The sequence below is a fragment of the Beta vulgaris genome, chromosome 6, assembly GCF_026745355.1.
Source record: "Beta vulgaris subsp. vulgaris cultivar EL10 chromosome 6, EL10.2, whole genome shotgun sequence".
Taxonomy (NCBI): domain Eukaryota; kingdom Viridiplantae; phylum Streptophyta; class Magnoliopsida; order Caryophyllales; family Amaranthaceae; genus Beta; species Beta vulgaris.
Genome location: NC_079207.1, coordinates 1,946,615 through 1,963,829, shown reverse-complemented (window position 1 = coordinate 1,963,829; position 17,215 = coordinate 1,946,615). Strand labels below are relative to the sequence as shown.

The 17,215-nt window shown below is 33.7% G+C and overlaps 1 protein-coding gene across 1 annotated transcript; it reads left to right on the top strand.

Annotated features, from left to right (window-relative positions):
• Window positions 1-12,736: 12,736 nt before the first annotated feature.
• On the top strand, window positions 12,737-15,100 carry LOC104894934 (scarecrow-like protein 32). The gene has a single exon (XM_010681310.3). It carries the CDS (start codon window positions 13,446-13,448, stop codon window positions 14,910-14,912), a length of 1,467 nt encoding a protein of 488 aa, XP_010679612.1. The 5' UTR covers window positions 12,737-13,445; the 3' UTR covers window positions 14,913-15,100.
• Window positions 15,101-17,215: the final 2,115 nt, after the last annotated feature.

Sequence of the window (17,215 nt, the reverse complement as noted above, 5' to 3'; positions counted from 1 at the left end):
GAAGTCTTGATCTCTATTATATAAGGGAAGGGGGGAGCAATGGTGTCCTCTTTTGAAACGCCTATTTTGCCCCCCTTCCCTTTCTAAATTACAAAAGGAATGTCAAAATCAAAATCGCACCAAAGAAAACTACCTAAAATAAATTTACAACACTCACTCACAAATCACTTAAAGAAGAAACTTTACAATTCACCCATACAATTGAGAAAATCACGTTATAAAAATCACGCAAATCACTCAAATAATCAGAAACTTTATTAAAACTTAAAATTAACATACAAACTAAAACTAGCTAATAACTAGAACGTCAATACATACAAAAATATTTACAAAAATCCCTTACAAATCACTATTCTCAAGAACCATTCACAATTAATGGTGGGTCATGATAAAAAAATAGAGGTGTATTTGTAGTGAAATCAGAATTTAGAAGTTAGACAAGGAAAAAAATTATTTACTTTTTTATAGTGTTTCCTATATATAATGAAACTTTTATATATTTGGACCTATTTTTTCTATTATATAATAGCGATTAATTATCAAGGTAAAAAGATTGATGTAAAATATCATTCAAGAATTAAAGTACAACATATCTCTATTATATAGGGAAAGGGGGAGCTATGGTGTCCCCGAATGAAGAGACTATGTTACCTTCTTCCCATTCTAAATTACAAATTCACTTACAAATCAAAGGGGGTTCAAACAAAAATATCAAAAATATAATTATAACAATCACTCACAAGTCAACTAAAATCATAAAATTGCATAATTTACGTTATGCAAATCACTAAAATGAGGAAACTTTACAAAAACTTAAAAATTCACTTACAAACTACAACCATGAAAAAATTGACTTGAAATCAAAGTGTCTACTTTCTTTACACTTTATGAAGTATTGTACTTAATTCAAAAATCAACTAAAAATATAAATTAGAAATCATAAATAAATTCAATAAATTTTCTATTTTGTTCATAGAATTAACTTTGAAAAGTAAAAAAAAAAAAAAAAATGGTGACAGATTTAAGTGACAGAAACTAAACCAATCAAATTTTGCAGCTAAAAACAATTATAATTCGTATGTCTAATGTTCAAATTTTGACTCTTATGCCGAAAAAATTCGAGTTTCTGTTTCGAAAAAAAAAGTTCAAGCACGCATCGCGTGCAAAAAATTCTAGTACTCGTATAAGGGAAGGGGGGAGCAATGGTGTCCTCTTTTGAAATGCCAATTTTGCCCCCCTTCTCTTTCTAAATTACAAAATAGTGTTTATATTTTTTACTTTGCTAAATTTAAGAGCTGTCTATATTTGGCAAACTCTATTCCTCCTTTTTTTTCCCTCAAAAAAATGTTACCATATCCAATTCCCACAGCCACAGTCAAGAAATAAATTTTTTTCATGCCATATATCATACAGGTTGCGCGGATTCGATTATGGGCTTATAACTACAAATATTACGATCTAATAAATTTTTTATAACTTAGAAGAGAAGCTCCGGGAAAAAACTAAAATAAATTTAAAACGCTAATAACTTAATAGGTCATGATTAGATTAACAATATTCGCGTATTTCCAGAATATTATTTTGTTCGCAATGACATTTTCTGAAAATTTCAATGATATATATATTTTTTTCTAAAATGTTCAAATTTGACTCTTATGCCGAAAAAAATCGAGTTTCTGTTTCAAAAAAAATTCAAGCACGCATCGCGTGCAAAAAATTCTAATATGCATAGATGTGAAGTAGTGAGTAGCCCAAGTGATGCCACATGTTGTCGTGTGTTTTACTATTAATGAGACAAAATAATTTTTATTCTTAATTTTTATATGTTCTTATATTTGTGTCGATGTATATTAGTGAAAATAGGTAAAGTCGTTTTATTTACACTATGCATTCAAATAATTATATAGCTTGAAAAATTGGTTCACCAACGATGTGTTGGCTAGAGAGAAAAGTTTTATTGATCTTAAGGAATTCGATATTACAGATGTGTTTTTCGCACTAATGACGACTTAAACGAATTAGGTTAAGCTATATATGCTAACTCGACAAAAATCGCATGTTTCGTGTCAAAACTACTCACCTGGACCAAAACCGCCCGATCGTGCCAGACACCGCCCGGTCGGGGACCCATCTTCTCAACCGGGTGAGCTCCCGAACTCGCCTATTTATTCCGCGCTTCAACCAGATTCAAGGCATTATCTGTACAAAAAGCAAAAAAAATGTAATATATAGATCAATGATAAGTCTTTCCTACATGAGTTAGCCGAAACACTTTATTACCATTAAAGGCAAATAGGCAACGATATTATTATTATTATTATTATTATTATTATTATTATTTTATATATATATCTAGAGAAATTAGAGATATTAAATTTGTAATTAAAAGTAGAGTGTTGGTTGTTTTGCCTGATAAAATATCTCGAAGAGATAAGAGGTGGTTTCAAGAGTTGGCTTAGTTAGCTTCTCTTTTTTTTTTTGGCTTGGTTTAGGCTGTTTTGGTTGTAAAATGATTGGTTGGATATAATACATCTTTCTTACTTAGCCCAAAAAAACATAATACTTTTTTACATGAGAAGCAACAAAACTGAAATAGATTAATGAACAAGTCTTTCATACTTGGTGTCATGAGTTTGAGCCTTAAATGACAGCGTCTATTTTATATTGGAAAATTTACCCAAAAAACCTTTTACGAGTTCATTTTTGCGAAAAAAATCTTATAAAGCAATTTTTTGCGAAAAAAAAACCAAAATCAATTTTTCTTTTTTTTTTTGCGAAAACAAACCAAAATTAAAATTATTTTTGCAAGATCAAACCTAGCCACCACTACCAGCAACCCCAACCTTCCCTCCACCCCTTCAGGCGGCACCCCCACCCCTCCTTCGCCCCTACCCTATCTCCTCTCCATTCTTCCCTCCTTCACCTCTCCCCCTCTCCTCTCCCTTCGTCCACCCCCCATCGATGCGCCATCCAGAACTCCCCCCACCGCTGCGCCACCCAGAAACAATTGTTTTCGTTCTTTGATTTTCAATAGTTTTCGTTTCATTTGTGGTTGTAGTGGGTTTTGTGGTGGGAGGGGCAGGGTTTTCATGGTGTTATGGTCATGTGATGGTGGTGGGAGGGGGGGGGGTTTCATGGTGTTATGGTCATGTGATGGTGGTGGGTTCAGATTTTCTAGGTTGTGGAGGGGGGAGCTACGGGGGGATGTGGTGGGCTGAGGTGTGGGGGGGTGATGGACGAAGGGAGAGGAGAAGGGGGAGGGGGAGGGGGGTGGAGGGAAAAAGGGAGAGGAGAGAAGGTAGGGGTGGGGGTTGCCACTTGAGGGGGTGGAGGGAGGGGTAGGTTGTGGGCTGTTGGTGGGAGTGGGGGTGGGCTAGGGGTAAGTAGGGCTGCAGGGGTGGGTCGGGGGCTAGGCGCAGGTGTTGGTAGTGGTGGCTAGAGGTGGTCAACGCCGAAAATTCTATGGTCATCACTGGAAAATGATACTAGGTTTCTTTTTGCAAAAAAAAAAATTGATTTTGGTTTGTTTTCGCAAAAGATGCTTTATAAGGTTTTTTTTTTTTTTGCAAAAATGAACTCGTAAAAGGTTTTTTTTGACAAATTTTCCTTTTATATTTGTATGAAGGTTGTCATGTGTCAAATCATAATACAATTTTAGAAGTGAATAAAAATTCATTTTCAAGGTATTACTATTATCCACAATATTTATAGAATATATAACTCATCAAAAAATAAACATCATAAAATATATTATAATCATAATAGGATGTGAGTATTTGAACTTTTATTAATTCATGTCACAACACTGTAAGAGATCAACTTAGGCTAACCTAAGATTTGCTATTATCACAGGATTTTCTCTAACTTATGCCATAAGGCATAGGTTAAGAGCATCAAAATTCTTATATAAGATATTATCATACAGAAAGTTTTCATTTTAAAATCCACCCAAATTTACAAAAATCTTAAATGATTATTTTTATCTTAAGTATCTATCGTTATTTATTATTTTCAAATAGAATATTGTTGTATTATATTTTTTTCAATAAATTTAAAAAATTCTTAACCTGTACTTTGTGACATAAGTTAGAAAAATCTAATAAAAATATACACCCGAAGAAAATCTAACAACATCACATATTTTTTTAATATGTATAATCACAAAACATGATCAAAGTTTTGTAACTTGTTTTTTTTGAGGTGACAAAGTTTTGTAACTTTAACCCATAGTCACGAATAGTAACCTAATACTCCCTCCGTTTCCTAAAGATCTTCCCTCTTTTCGTTTAAGGGTGTTTCCAAAATATCTTCCCTCTTTTGCTTTATTCCTTATTTGGCAAAACAAATTTCCCTATTTACCCTCTCATGTCACTATCATATGGTCCATCATTACATTATTAATTCAATTTTACTCCCTTTCTCTCTCCTACTTTAACCCCTTTTTATTTGTTTATTTATCTTAACTCCTTTCTCTCTCCTACTTTACTCACACATGCCCCACACAACTTGATTTTCCTTGGTATCTGTAAACAGTAAGTGGGAAGATTTTTAGGAAACGGAGGGAGTAGTTCTTCACGAGATGGAGGTAGTAATAAACCAACAGTCAACGCTACTCTCCCCCTCGTTAAATATACATTATTAGTAAAGAAAATAAGTGGGGATTAACTTATATTATCTTTTCCTTCTTGTAAATTATGTGTCTACTGAATTATTTTAATTTTTTTTAATCCACACTAGGTATTCCTTTTCAATTATTAAGGTTAATACTTCTTTGATTGATTCTAGACAGCATGTATCACAATATACATATACACTATTTATATACTCCATCTGTCTTTTTTTTAGTTGCTATATTTTATCATTTAGATATGTTTCTTTTTAGTTGTTATATTTGCTAAATATTTCTACGTTTAGTATGTGGTACCTACATACTATTTACCTTTCTACTCTTACTTTTGTCTTAATCACACAAAGACAACTACTTTACGTTTTATTGTTCTATTTTTCAATGATCCCCACATGTTTCCTTGGTCTATATGCTAAAGTAAATATATCAACTGAAAAAAATATGGAGGGAATATTTCATTATAATGCCAAGTAAAGTAAAGGTTTAGCCTATAACCCCAGAGTTATGGGATTAAATTTTACTAGAAGTGTTGGTGCAAAAAATCAATTGGATGACTTTGCAAACAAGTCAATGCACACCCAATAGTTAGATACTGAGTATCACAGGAGTCTTAGTCCCTAGGGTTACCCGATTTTTATTAGATAAAACCTTGCTAACGTATTTTGTTATAGCCTAATGTAATTAAACTACAACGCCTAATAAATTCAGGCGATCGGTACTAAAGGAGTCAATTAATGCAATAATTAATCTATTAATTAAAGCTTAGCATTCCCCCCATATATCACAAACTTCTAGAAAGATCATTTTATAATACACATGAAGATTAACCAAGCTAGACAATTAAAGGACAAACATGAAGATGAATACCTCCATGAATTTCGACTAAAACTGGAGATTGAACAAACTTGTTACTCGATACATGCTCTAATTCTTAGCTAATGACTAACTATAACCCCTGAAGGGGGTTAACTAATCTAGGTTAAAGCTACGCTAGAGAAAAAAGTAAATTGCATGTTTGTTGTGTGTAGTGTTTGTTGTCCTTGTTTCGATCTTCCTTCTTATATTTATACTACGTAGCTATGTGTAACTTCCTTGCTTCTTGGAGGGAAGTGATTTGAATAATTTATGATTCAAATCACAACTGCCATCTTCAGGCGCCATAATGATTAAATCCACATTAAACTTTTTGGGACTTAATGTAATGTTTCGTAATAAATGTTATCTAAACATAAAAAAGGCTTTTTGGGACTTAATATAATGTTTCGTAATAAATGTTATCTAAACATAAAAAAGGTAGTTGTTATAAATATGGGCCTGGGCCGCACCCATCACAAAGAGAGAGAAACCATTTCACAGCACAAAGAAGGTTCCACCTTAAAACCATATGGCAATAAGGGGAGTAACCCCTTTGCATTATAAAGTGAATCCATCTTTCTTATCTAGTCAATGTGGGACACTCAAATGTGGTGTGCGCTATACATCATAGCTTCAATAGTAGTAGTAATAAGAAGCTACATACCTCAATTGCTGACAAGAAAAATCAGAACATGATCCGATGATTAGCAGTGTTGCCATTAATTGACAAACTGACAATCGATTCTTTCTGACCTTTTACCATTAATGACTGGCAGAACTGTTGGCGTTAGCTCTTAATGATAGCCTTAGGACGTAAGTAATTCAAATTTGTGATAAGATAAGTGAATAACACACCTAAGATTCGAGGAGAATAAGGTTGTTTGAATTAATTATCTTAAAACATTGCTAGCTTGAGCTCATGGAAACGTGATAGGAGAAGGCTTTCACGTGATGGCGGCATGGCGTCTCAAGACAGGACCATTGGAGATAAGATGGCAGCAAAACACGATATTATCTTCCACTCTTCAAGGAAAAGTTCAACTTAAAGCCCATGTACGTAGGTGATTTTTGGCACATGTAATTATGGCGATAGAATAAGACCTTAAAATATAAGGATCTTAAAATATATTTATTTTTAATTATTTGAAGAGAAGATAACAGAAAAATATTTGTATCAGTAGTAAAAGCGTAAGAGAAGCAATTATGAGAACACGAAATTCATCAAAGTTTTGTTGTTTAAATTTTTTAAGGCCATTAGCCAACTGTAAATACGTTTCTAAACTTTTCTCTTCTTTGAACTACAAATAAAGGACCCAATTAAGAAAATTGTGCATGGCCTATATTATTTTTGCCCATATTTGCCCCGATCCTGCCCATATACTGCCAAACAAGATTTGATGTAGTTTTTTTTTTTTAAAAAAAGAAAGATTTGATGTAGTTAGATATTTAGGCTCCGTTTTTTTAATTGAGAGAAACCAAAAAGAATTGAAATTAACTGAATTGAACTGAACAGAAGGGCAGAAAGAAACTGAACTGAAATGAAAATAAAACCAAAAGAACACGCCCTTAGATAATGATCCTTTTATCTTCCTTCACGTATTTTAAAATATTTGACTCGTAAATATTAGATCAAAAAATTGTAAGATTTACAATTTTATTAGAATATCCTTACCAACTAGAGGTCTTGTGGTTCACTATTTTTTACTCCTATAAACAATTGCGCCAAGACCTTGTTTTGCTTCGCCTGAGTTGGTGGGTGAAGGGATGGGAAAATCATGTTCCATACTCCTCTAGTGAGGTATTGCGCAACCCTCACTGTCTCTTTTGGTCTGATGGTCCAAGGATCGCCCCTACCATGCTCCAACATTCCTACAACTCTATTGTCTCCACCACAGTCCAATTCCCTCAAATGAAACAGTATGGGTGAGTTCATGTGCATATTCTCATTCCCAATCCCTCCCATTGAAATTAACTCGCCCGAAATCATCACAATCTATCGAGCAATCTAGATAACTTTGAGCAGCGAGCATATCATGCCATCCTCATTGAGTCTGATTCCGCCAACGCAGTATCATGGTGCAATGACGACAAAGGTGGGCCTTGGAGCTTAAATTTTCAGATGAATTTCATTAGAAATGCTAGAAAGAATTGGTTGCGCATTAGCATTGTTCACAAAAGGCGAAGCTCAAATGTAGTCGCAGATTCTTTGGCCAAGAAAGGCTTAGTTTGCGAATCCGAATTTCTGCCTTGGTTGTAAGCAACATGGAATTTGGTGGCTTTTCATTCATGGGTCTGATAATTCTTGTGTAATGGGCCTCGAGCATAGGCCTTGTTTAAATGCTGTAAACACTGCCTTTTAATGGCTAAGATCAATGAAACCAAAACTTATCAAATAAATAAATAAATGATTGTAATTACTCCTTCCGTTTCACAATATAAGGCACGCACGAGGTTCGAGATCGAACTTTGACCGTTAACTACTCTCAATTTATGTTGATAAAAAAATTTAAAAAATAATATTATTATAGTATTTTTCAAGACGAATACAACGGTATAATTTTTATAATTTTTACTTATCGTATTTGAGAGATATTTGTGGTCAAAGCAAATTTTCGTAAAGCGTGAATGCCTTATATTTTGAAACAGAGGGAGTACCATTTTTTTTTGTTTGGTTCCCTCATCAATATTTACCATTACTTGATGGTAATAAATTCTCTTAATTTGTTATTTTTCTCTTTCCCTCAAGTAAATCAATCCATTACTTAGTAGTAATGGTTACCAATTATTTAATTTCTGACATTATCACAAAATAAAGACTTATAAATCAGATAAAGTCTGATAAATTCAGACAATTCTTGATAAACAAAAAGTAGTGCACATCCTAAATAAAGATGCAACTATAATTGTCATGTGTCCAAAATAAAAAAAAAGCTTTATTTGAGTAAAGCAATATGGTGCTAATGCAAATATGGGGTTTAGCCATATAAGCCATCTAGTGACGACTGTTTCATTATGGGCTTTTCTATGAGCGGTTGCTAATATTACCGAGACATAAAAAGTGGGCCCATCGTCATATGCCGCTTGCTACAATCTTAAATCCAGCCCACAAGGCCCTGTAATGAGACTGTGTTCGTATTCACTTCAATTTCCGGAGCCCCATTCAATGAACCTTAACTCGGGGAAGCTTTCTATTTAAAAAAGAAAAATAAATATTGTCACTAAAGAATTGCAATTGCATCTTCTCCAATTTGTGGTTTTTTCTTACAAAAATATAAATATTAGAAACTTTTTATTTGATTTTGCAAGTATTGCGTGAATATAAGACTAGTACTAATATATTAAAATGTGTCCTAGATAGAGAAATTGTAACATGATATTTTTTTCTAGAGTATATTACCCCATACACTGCACATACAATTAAAAAAATAGAAAATGAATTGCATAAGATTTGCTTTTATGATTATACACACATAAACTAAGTCTTAACTGCTAAAGTGACGAATACTTGATGTTATTATTTTACATTTATACCTTTTTGTTTCGAAATAAATATATATCTCTAGCATTTTATATGTGCTTTACTGTTTTTCAGTATTAGTGTAGATGAAATCTGATATCATATTTCAAATACAATCGCTTAGAAGAATTATCAATTATGATGAAAATAAATTGAGCACATCAACGATATTGAGTTTTCTAACAAATCGTCACATAACTAGTTTGATTTGACCTAATTATTTTGTGTTCTTTTGATTTTATCAATTATGAATAACCTTATAAAATAACACATGTACTCCCCCTCCCGCATAAAAACAAATGAGACATATTAAACCGTAAAATTTTGGGTTTTTAGGCTCAAATACATAAATTTTCGTTTAAAACAATAATGCATTAACCAGCTACTGTACAATCTCATGTTGAATTTTGAAGGAAAAAATTATTTTAAGACAAGGTAATATTTTTTAAAAAAAATTACAAATGTAATATGTTAATAATACTCCTTAAACTAATGCTAATAATATTGTGTCCTACCTTTCAATACTCCTATATTTTTATTAAAAAAAGAACTCTTCAAAACTCTTAATATATATACCAAAAAGGACACGAGCTACTACTATATAGTTATTCTTGTTATAATAGGATGGTAGTAATCAATTGTTGGGGGTACATCAAAAAAAAAAAAAGGAACTATAGATAACACATAATTTGGTGGTGGACCAATGATTGTAACAGGGTAAAAATATCTCTTAGAATAAGCTCAATTTTTAAATTTTACTTCATCCATTTCTTTTTAATAGCGACACTTTATCTTTTCACACTTGCAAATGTAAATGTTTGAATAATAATATCTCTATATTTGTGTTTGTAAAAAATTATAAAAAATTGATATTATAAGAGTATCTATTGAGACGAATGATCAAAGAATATCTCACATGATTATAGTTTCTATTATTCATTAATCACAAATGATAGTTAAAATTTGTGAATAGTGTCAAAACTCAAAGTAGTGCCATGTCCTATGCCGACCCATGGCCCGAACGTCCATGCCAGACGTTCGGGCCATGAGTGGAACGTATTGGCCAGATGTTCTCCCCTTAGTCCTAATTTTTTTTCGAAATATGGATGGTTGACGAGGTGGCAGTGGAGCTTGAGGTGGCGGTGAGGGGTTGGAGGAAGCAGTGGGCTGTTTGTGGCAGGAGGTGGTGGTTTGGGAAAAGAAAAGAAAAAAAATGAGTAAAGTTGAAAATATTTGGTGAATACAAAGCGATTTTAAGTAATTTTGGATGATGTTTAGCGGTTCAGTTTCTGAACCTTTGTAATCATTGGCCCAATCTTTTTGTTAGTTGCAAACTTTACTTACTCAAGAGTCAATAATAAACAAATATAGCCCATCAAAAGCAAATAAGATACAATATCCAACTAAGTCGATAATTTGACAAAAAGGGCAATATCTCTTCTACACCAAAAATCTATGACCTTCTTGTCTGCTTTCTTTTGGCTTCCATATGTTTCAAAGCTTATTAAAAAGCTAGTCCACTGCATATATGGGCGTCTGGTATTAAGAAGAGTATCTTAACTCTTAAGCACATGCTTGCGTTCATTAACTTCGACGCATGCAAATGTTAAAGTGAACAATTAGGACTCATATTACAACGTGATTATTCTCGTAAAAGTTACAAAACATTCAAATAGCGCTTAGGATTTACATAGCGTGTCTTCTAGTTGTTGTATGTCTAGAAATTGAAACCATAGTATTGTAGTAATTCAATTACTTACTAAAGATTTGGTATTTTAGCATTACTTGGTTCTCATTATGTGCTTAAGGTTAGATTCTTTCTAAATCTCTACTTCAAACATATAATGCTAATTGGTCATTGACTCATTGTGCAATTAAACTAAGGGATAGATGTATATGTGATTCACTGATACTCAACTAGCCTTTTTTTGTTAATTATTCTATTTTTTTCATATAATAACTTAAAATAATACTATAAACTATTATGTGCCAAGAGGGAAAAAAAATCAACATTAATTAGCTACCTTCAAAATAGTAGTATATTAGAAAATATCATTGAGACTATGTTATTTGGATTTGATTGAACATAACTAATTTTTACTAATCGAAACTCTTTTTTGTTGAAAACCTTTTAAATATTATTTATGCCGAAATAAAATGAATTTTGCTGCTACCAAGAAATTGATCTCGCGTTTTAGTCGCCCTTTTCTTATCACTAACTTTACCACTGATCCAACGCTCTGCTTTTGTGTCTTTCTTTCAAACAATTGATAGAAATATAATTCGGGGGGGGGGGGGGGGGTTATATTTTATGCTCCCTGTTCCATCGCCCTAATTACATGGGTCAAGAACCACCTCTACTCCCTTCAATTCCAATAAATTCAATTTTGATGGTTCCGTGAGACATTACTCAGCAGCATCAGGTAAAATCATTCGCAACACTCTGGAGACCTATCCATGCTCGTGCTTTTAACCTTGGTTCTACTTCAACATTTATCACTGAAGCTTCTTCTCTATATCAAGGGTCACTCCTTGCTCAACATAAAACTAAAAATATTGTCATTCAAGAAGATAACCTTCTGGTCATCAATGCACTCAATAATATTTGGATTTTCCATGGCATATAGCTAATATAAAGAAGGATATCAAGATTCTGCTAAACAAGTTCGACAATTGGCAGCTCATACACATCTTCAATGAAGCAAACCTAGCCGCCGATTCAATAGCTAATGTTGGTCATTTGACTCTTCCTTTGTTGTTACACCTTATACCAACTCTTCACTTTCCTCTATTATTGTAAATGATGCATTAGGAGTCCCATCTAGCGCATGGTCTCCTAGCTAAATTTTTTTTTACCTCATTAAAAAAAGTTAAAACTTTTAATCACCACATCGTTTCTTTACAAAATTACTGCCCAATAATCTTGACTATGTATCAGTCTTATTCTTTCAAGCTCTTGTCCGATAGAAATATATTAACTTGATTCAACTCTTAAGCCCATTAGATTATCTTGTCTAAAAAAGATGTCGATCTACAAGTCACTATATATTTCATCCATTTCTTAATACATGCAATATAATCTGTCTACGGACTATCCAATATACTACTTTTTTTTAGGGGACATAACTTTTTTCTTTGATATCTTTAATTATATGTATACGTAGAAATTATAAAAGTAAATATGTATTAAGACGAATAAAATAAGACCATACTTAACTACTCCCTCCGTCCCATAATATAAGTCTCCTTTTCTTTTAAAGTGTCCCAAAATATAAGTCTTGTTTCTATTTTCAATCAATAATTATACCCAAAATACCCTCATGAAAATAATTTAACTCCCAAAAAGTCCTCATAATTTCAGCTTCCAATGCACCATTATTAATGAGAAAATAGAATCTCATAACCCATTAAACTCATCTACACATTAAACTATGCAATATTAATGTTAAGTTTTTATTTTTTTTGTTAAAAAGAAAAAAAACAATGTAAGTGTTTCCCAATAAAAATGAATGAATCTTTTTATTTAAGTAAAACAAGATTCTAATTTACCTTAATTCCCGTATAAAAACAGAATCAGGACTTATATTATGGAACGGAGGGAGTATCTTTTTCCTTATATATTTGTGAGAGAATATGAGATAAAGTTGGTATATGCATAGTAGTTACTACTATACAAATATAACATGTATATAAAAACAGAGAATTACATAATTTCTGCCTAATCAGTAAGCAGGCCTTAATATAATCCCTAAATTCACATGCCTACTTGAAACAGCATAATCCCAAACTTACTAATTAAAGTATAGTCCTTTCTCTTCCCAAGTTCCTTCTTATAAATAAGTCAAAGAACAACCAAAAACAGGGTGATCATACAGCAAGAGAGAATCAAGGATCTCACCAAAAAAAAAAAATCCCTTCAAGTTTATACCCGCATAAGCCAGATTTCCTCTATCCTCGCTTACTCTAGCTCTTTTATATCCTACCTACCAACTATTTTTGACATGCATGACTGCAAAAACATGACCTGATCTTAATCATAAAGTTAATTCTTTCCTTATTCTTATGTGTTTGGTTGAAAAAAGAAAGATCACTTCCCTCTTTTTCTACCTCAAAAAAACTTAGAAAAGTTCAACCGATATACGTACTCCTACCAAACATCCTTTTCTTTCTTTTCATAAGTTCCATAGATAAATTACTTTCAAAGATCAGAACTTTTTGTTGTTTTTTTCTTACATAATATTTTTGTCCGTAAAAAAAAAAAAAAAGTTGACCTGTCAATTTCTTCGATTCGTTTTGCCCCAAAAATATTTCCATTGGATCGTCTCCCTATGTTAAGGCACCCACTACTAGTACTAGCCTCTCTTAGTCTCGTCCCTTTCTCTCTCAGTCTCTGATCATCTTTTCATTTTTATTGAGTGTAAAAAAAGTAGATTTTTTCTGCTAAAAATGATGCAATTCACAGAAATCCCAAAATTTTCACCACTAAACCCAATTTCTCTCCAAAAATCAACCAACATGATGAATAGAATTAGACCTTGGCCTGGTTTTCCAACCTCAAAACCCACCACCTTATCTTCATCAAATAACCATTTAGGTGATGCAAATTGCATGGAACAATTGTTAGTACATTGTGCTCAAGCTATTGAAAACAACGACGCAACTCCCGCTCAACAAATCCTTTGGGTACTCAACAACATTGCCCCGCCCGACGGCGACACCAATCAAAGGCTCACCTGCGCCTTCCTCCGCGCCCTCATCCTCCGTGCCGCCCGAACCCCCGCCTGCAAGTTTATCCTCAACTCCGCTACTAATACTGTTACTGCTACTGCTACTGCTACCGCTACTACTGCTACTGCTACCGCTATTACTAATACTAATATAGTAGCTTGTGGTTTAAACCACATTATCCACAAATTTTCTCTTCTTGACTTAGCTAACTTTGTCCATCTAACGCCGTGGCACCGATTTGGTTTCACGGCGGCTAACTCAGTTATCCTTGAAGCAATCGAAGGTCGCACTGGGGTCCACATTGTGGACCTCAGTGTGACGCGTTGCATGCAAATCCCAACTCTAATAGATTCTATTGCTACCCGGTATCAGGGTAGGCAACCCCCCACGGTTAGACTAACCGTGGGGGCATTTACCCAACAAGTTGTTCCTCCTATGTTTGATTATGTTTCCTATGACGAACTCGGCAATAAGCTCATCAATTTTGCCCACTCTAAGGGGGTGGTGCTCGAGTTTAAGGCTATCCCAACCACCCCTTTGGACGGGTTTGCCTCCGTCCTCAACGAGGTGAGGACGAGGCAACAACAAATGAGATTTCTCTACGCCAATCAAGAAGGAGAAGAAGAAGCAGAAGAAGAAGCTTTAGTTATAAATTGCCAAATGATGGCGCATTATTTAAACCACGAGGAGGCGAATGATGAGCCGAGTTCAGGCATTGTGGTGTCAACTAGGACAATGTTTTTTAAGGCAGTACGGAGTTTAGACCCCATTATGGTGGTTGTTGTGGAGGAAGATGTTGATTTTACGTCAAGTCATTTAGTTGAACGGTTAAGATCTGCATTCAATTATTTTTGGATACCGTTTGATACGGTGGACACTTTTCTTCCTAGAGGAAGTAAGCAGAGAGAGTGGTATGAGGCCGAGATTTGTTGGAAGATTGAAAATGTTATGTCTCATGAAGGGGAGCAAAGGGTGGAGAGGCAAGAGCCGAGGGCTAGGTGGACTCAACGGATGATGGAAGCCGAGTTTCGGCCTGTCGGGTTCGTGGCGGAGGCGATGGCGGAGGTGAAGACGATGCTAGAGGAGCATGCGACGGGGTGGGGGTCTAAGAAGGAAGAGGAAGATCTTGTGCTTACTTGGAAAGGTCATAATGTTGTTTTTGCTACTGCTTTAGTACCTACTTAATTTACTTGAATAATTAGTGCTTACACTTGTTCCCACCCTAATAGAGCAATAGTTGTAGTGTATGCTAATGCAATGCATGATCTTGTGTTTAACTAGCTTAATCTTTGTTTTGCTACTAATTGACGACTAACTCTTCCACCGTTGTTCACTTATTTTATTAACCTAGCTTGGTTGTTCTTTTGTTTCAACATTTGGGGTTTAATCTTCTAGTAATAAGCATACTTCCTACTAGAGTGAATACAAAACGTTTCTAGTTCTTAGAAATTATTTCATTATTACCTCTTCGTCATCATCATCATATTTACAAATGTTAAAATTCTCTTACGAAAAATACAAATTACGAATTCGTTTGATAATTAAGGCTCTCAAAATATCATGAATGATAAGGTTACATGCTTTTTTTTACAAATTTTTTGTATTTACCGATAAATTTGACATCTAATAGTACTCTAAATTAAAAGCTACTTGATTAAATCACCAAGTCCAAAAAGGGTAAGAAAGTGTAACATTTTCCATTTGATTTGATATACTTATTTAGAATGTGTCAATGAAGCTGTGATTTTCACCATATGTCCCAAATTCTTTTTGTCCTCATGAGTCTTGACTCTTGACAAGAGCATTATAGGTTTAAAATTAGAGCTTTGCACTTCCGCATGAACAGAAGAAAATAAAGTTAATTAATAACATAATAATGTTGCCAAATCAAAACAAAAATATAATTTAAAGAGGAAAGTAGCTAGCTAGTGGCATATAGTACTATGCCCATATGACAAACAGAAGCAGTTAAGAGTTTATTAATTAGTACTAGTAGTAGTTGTGTTTACTAATAAGGCAAGTCCAAAATTAGTTAGCCCAAGTCACTTCCCTTGCAAATCCTATCAGTCAGAAGTAGTGGCAATATTTATATTCAAAGTAGCACCTAGATCAGCGGCAAATATAATGAGGATTGTTAAAGAAATTGTCTATTTGTTCTTCTTATAAGGAAGCGATGTGCAGGTCTATTAATCTAAGTTAAAGGAACAAAGTAGCAATTAAAGAAACTAGGCGTGTAAAATATTGTGCAGCGCTTAAAAGGAATTTGTTGAGTTTTTAAAGGCTATATTTTAGAAAAATAATTTTACGTGGTTCAATATGATATTAAAGGAAAGATCTTTTATGGAAAAGATTTTATCTTTATTCCAAAATAAAATAATTTTCGGATTTAAAAGAAAATTCTTTAAAGATATTATTTGATAAAAAGATTTAATTTTGGTGTTATTTTTTAAAATAGTTTTTAATTACAAACCAAATTAAAAATACTATTGCATAAGTAAATGTTAGATTTTTGGAAGCGGTAACATTTCCATCTTCCACGTTCAACTGAGATCATGGGTAACAAAAGAAACTTGTTACTCTACTTGAGGAACATCATGGGATCACCACTAACACATGATTAATCCCATGTTTATTCTAAATGACTGCTATAAATATACAAGTTCAATTAAGTTTCAAATTGTATATGACTGGTGTCTCTCCATAGTGCCTGACTAGTGTCTTTCCATAGTGTCTGACTTATGTCATTCCATAAGGTTTGACTTAAGGAACAACGTTACAAAAGAATTATATTTTTTATTCCTTGTTTGAGTCAGTTCCTGTGAGTTCCAAGCTCCTACAAGTGTCATGTTCCTTTACAGTTATTCAGTTTTTATATGCTAGAGTTACACCAAATTATCAAGCGTCTGTATTTGAGTTCGGGGTTAAAGGAATTGAGTGAACTCTTGTAATAGGAACTTGGTAAAGGGTTTGAATGAATTCTTGTATCAAGTTCGAGTTAGGAACTTGAGTAAGTTCTTGTTGTTTATGCGTAGACTTGGGGTGAAGTCTATCCAAGGGTGAAGGATTTGAGTAAACCTGTTATAAAGAGTTGTCGGAACTCTTGAGAGACTTAGAGTTCAGTCTAGAGAGTCAAAGTTCCGAGTGGAACTTGTGAGACAGTTGGAGTTCCGAGTGGAACCTGCGCATGTAATAGGTTGTAACAGAGGAGGTTCCGTATTGTAGTGAAGAATTTAAATCCTAAGGAGGTCGTGGTTTTTCTTCTTGTATTGAGACAAGAAGTATCCGCGTAAAAATCTCTCGTGCACTTTGAGTTCCTTATTGCTTATGTTTTAAATTCCGCATTATTAGAACAATAAGTTCCACACTACAATTCACCCCCTCTTGTAGTTCCTTGTGAATTAACACTTGCGAGCCACGTTCCAGTGGCTAGAGTGCAAAGACGAAATAAAGAATGCTTACATTATATCAAAGAAAGAAAAATAAATTAT

Bases quoted from the DNA above. Each gene is read 5' to 3' on its own strand.
- LOC104894934 (XM_010681310.3), top strand. From the start codon at position 13,446: ATGATGCAATTCACAGAAATCCCAAAATTTTCACCACTAAACCCAATT.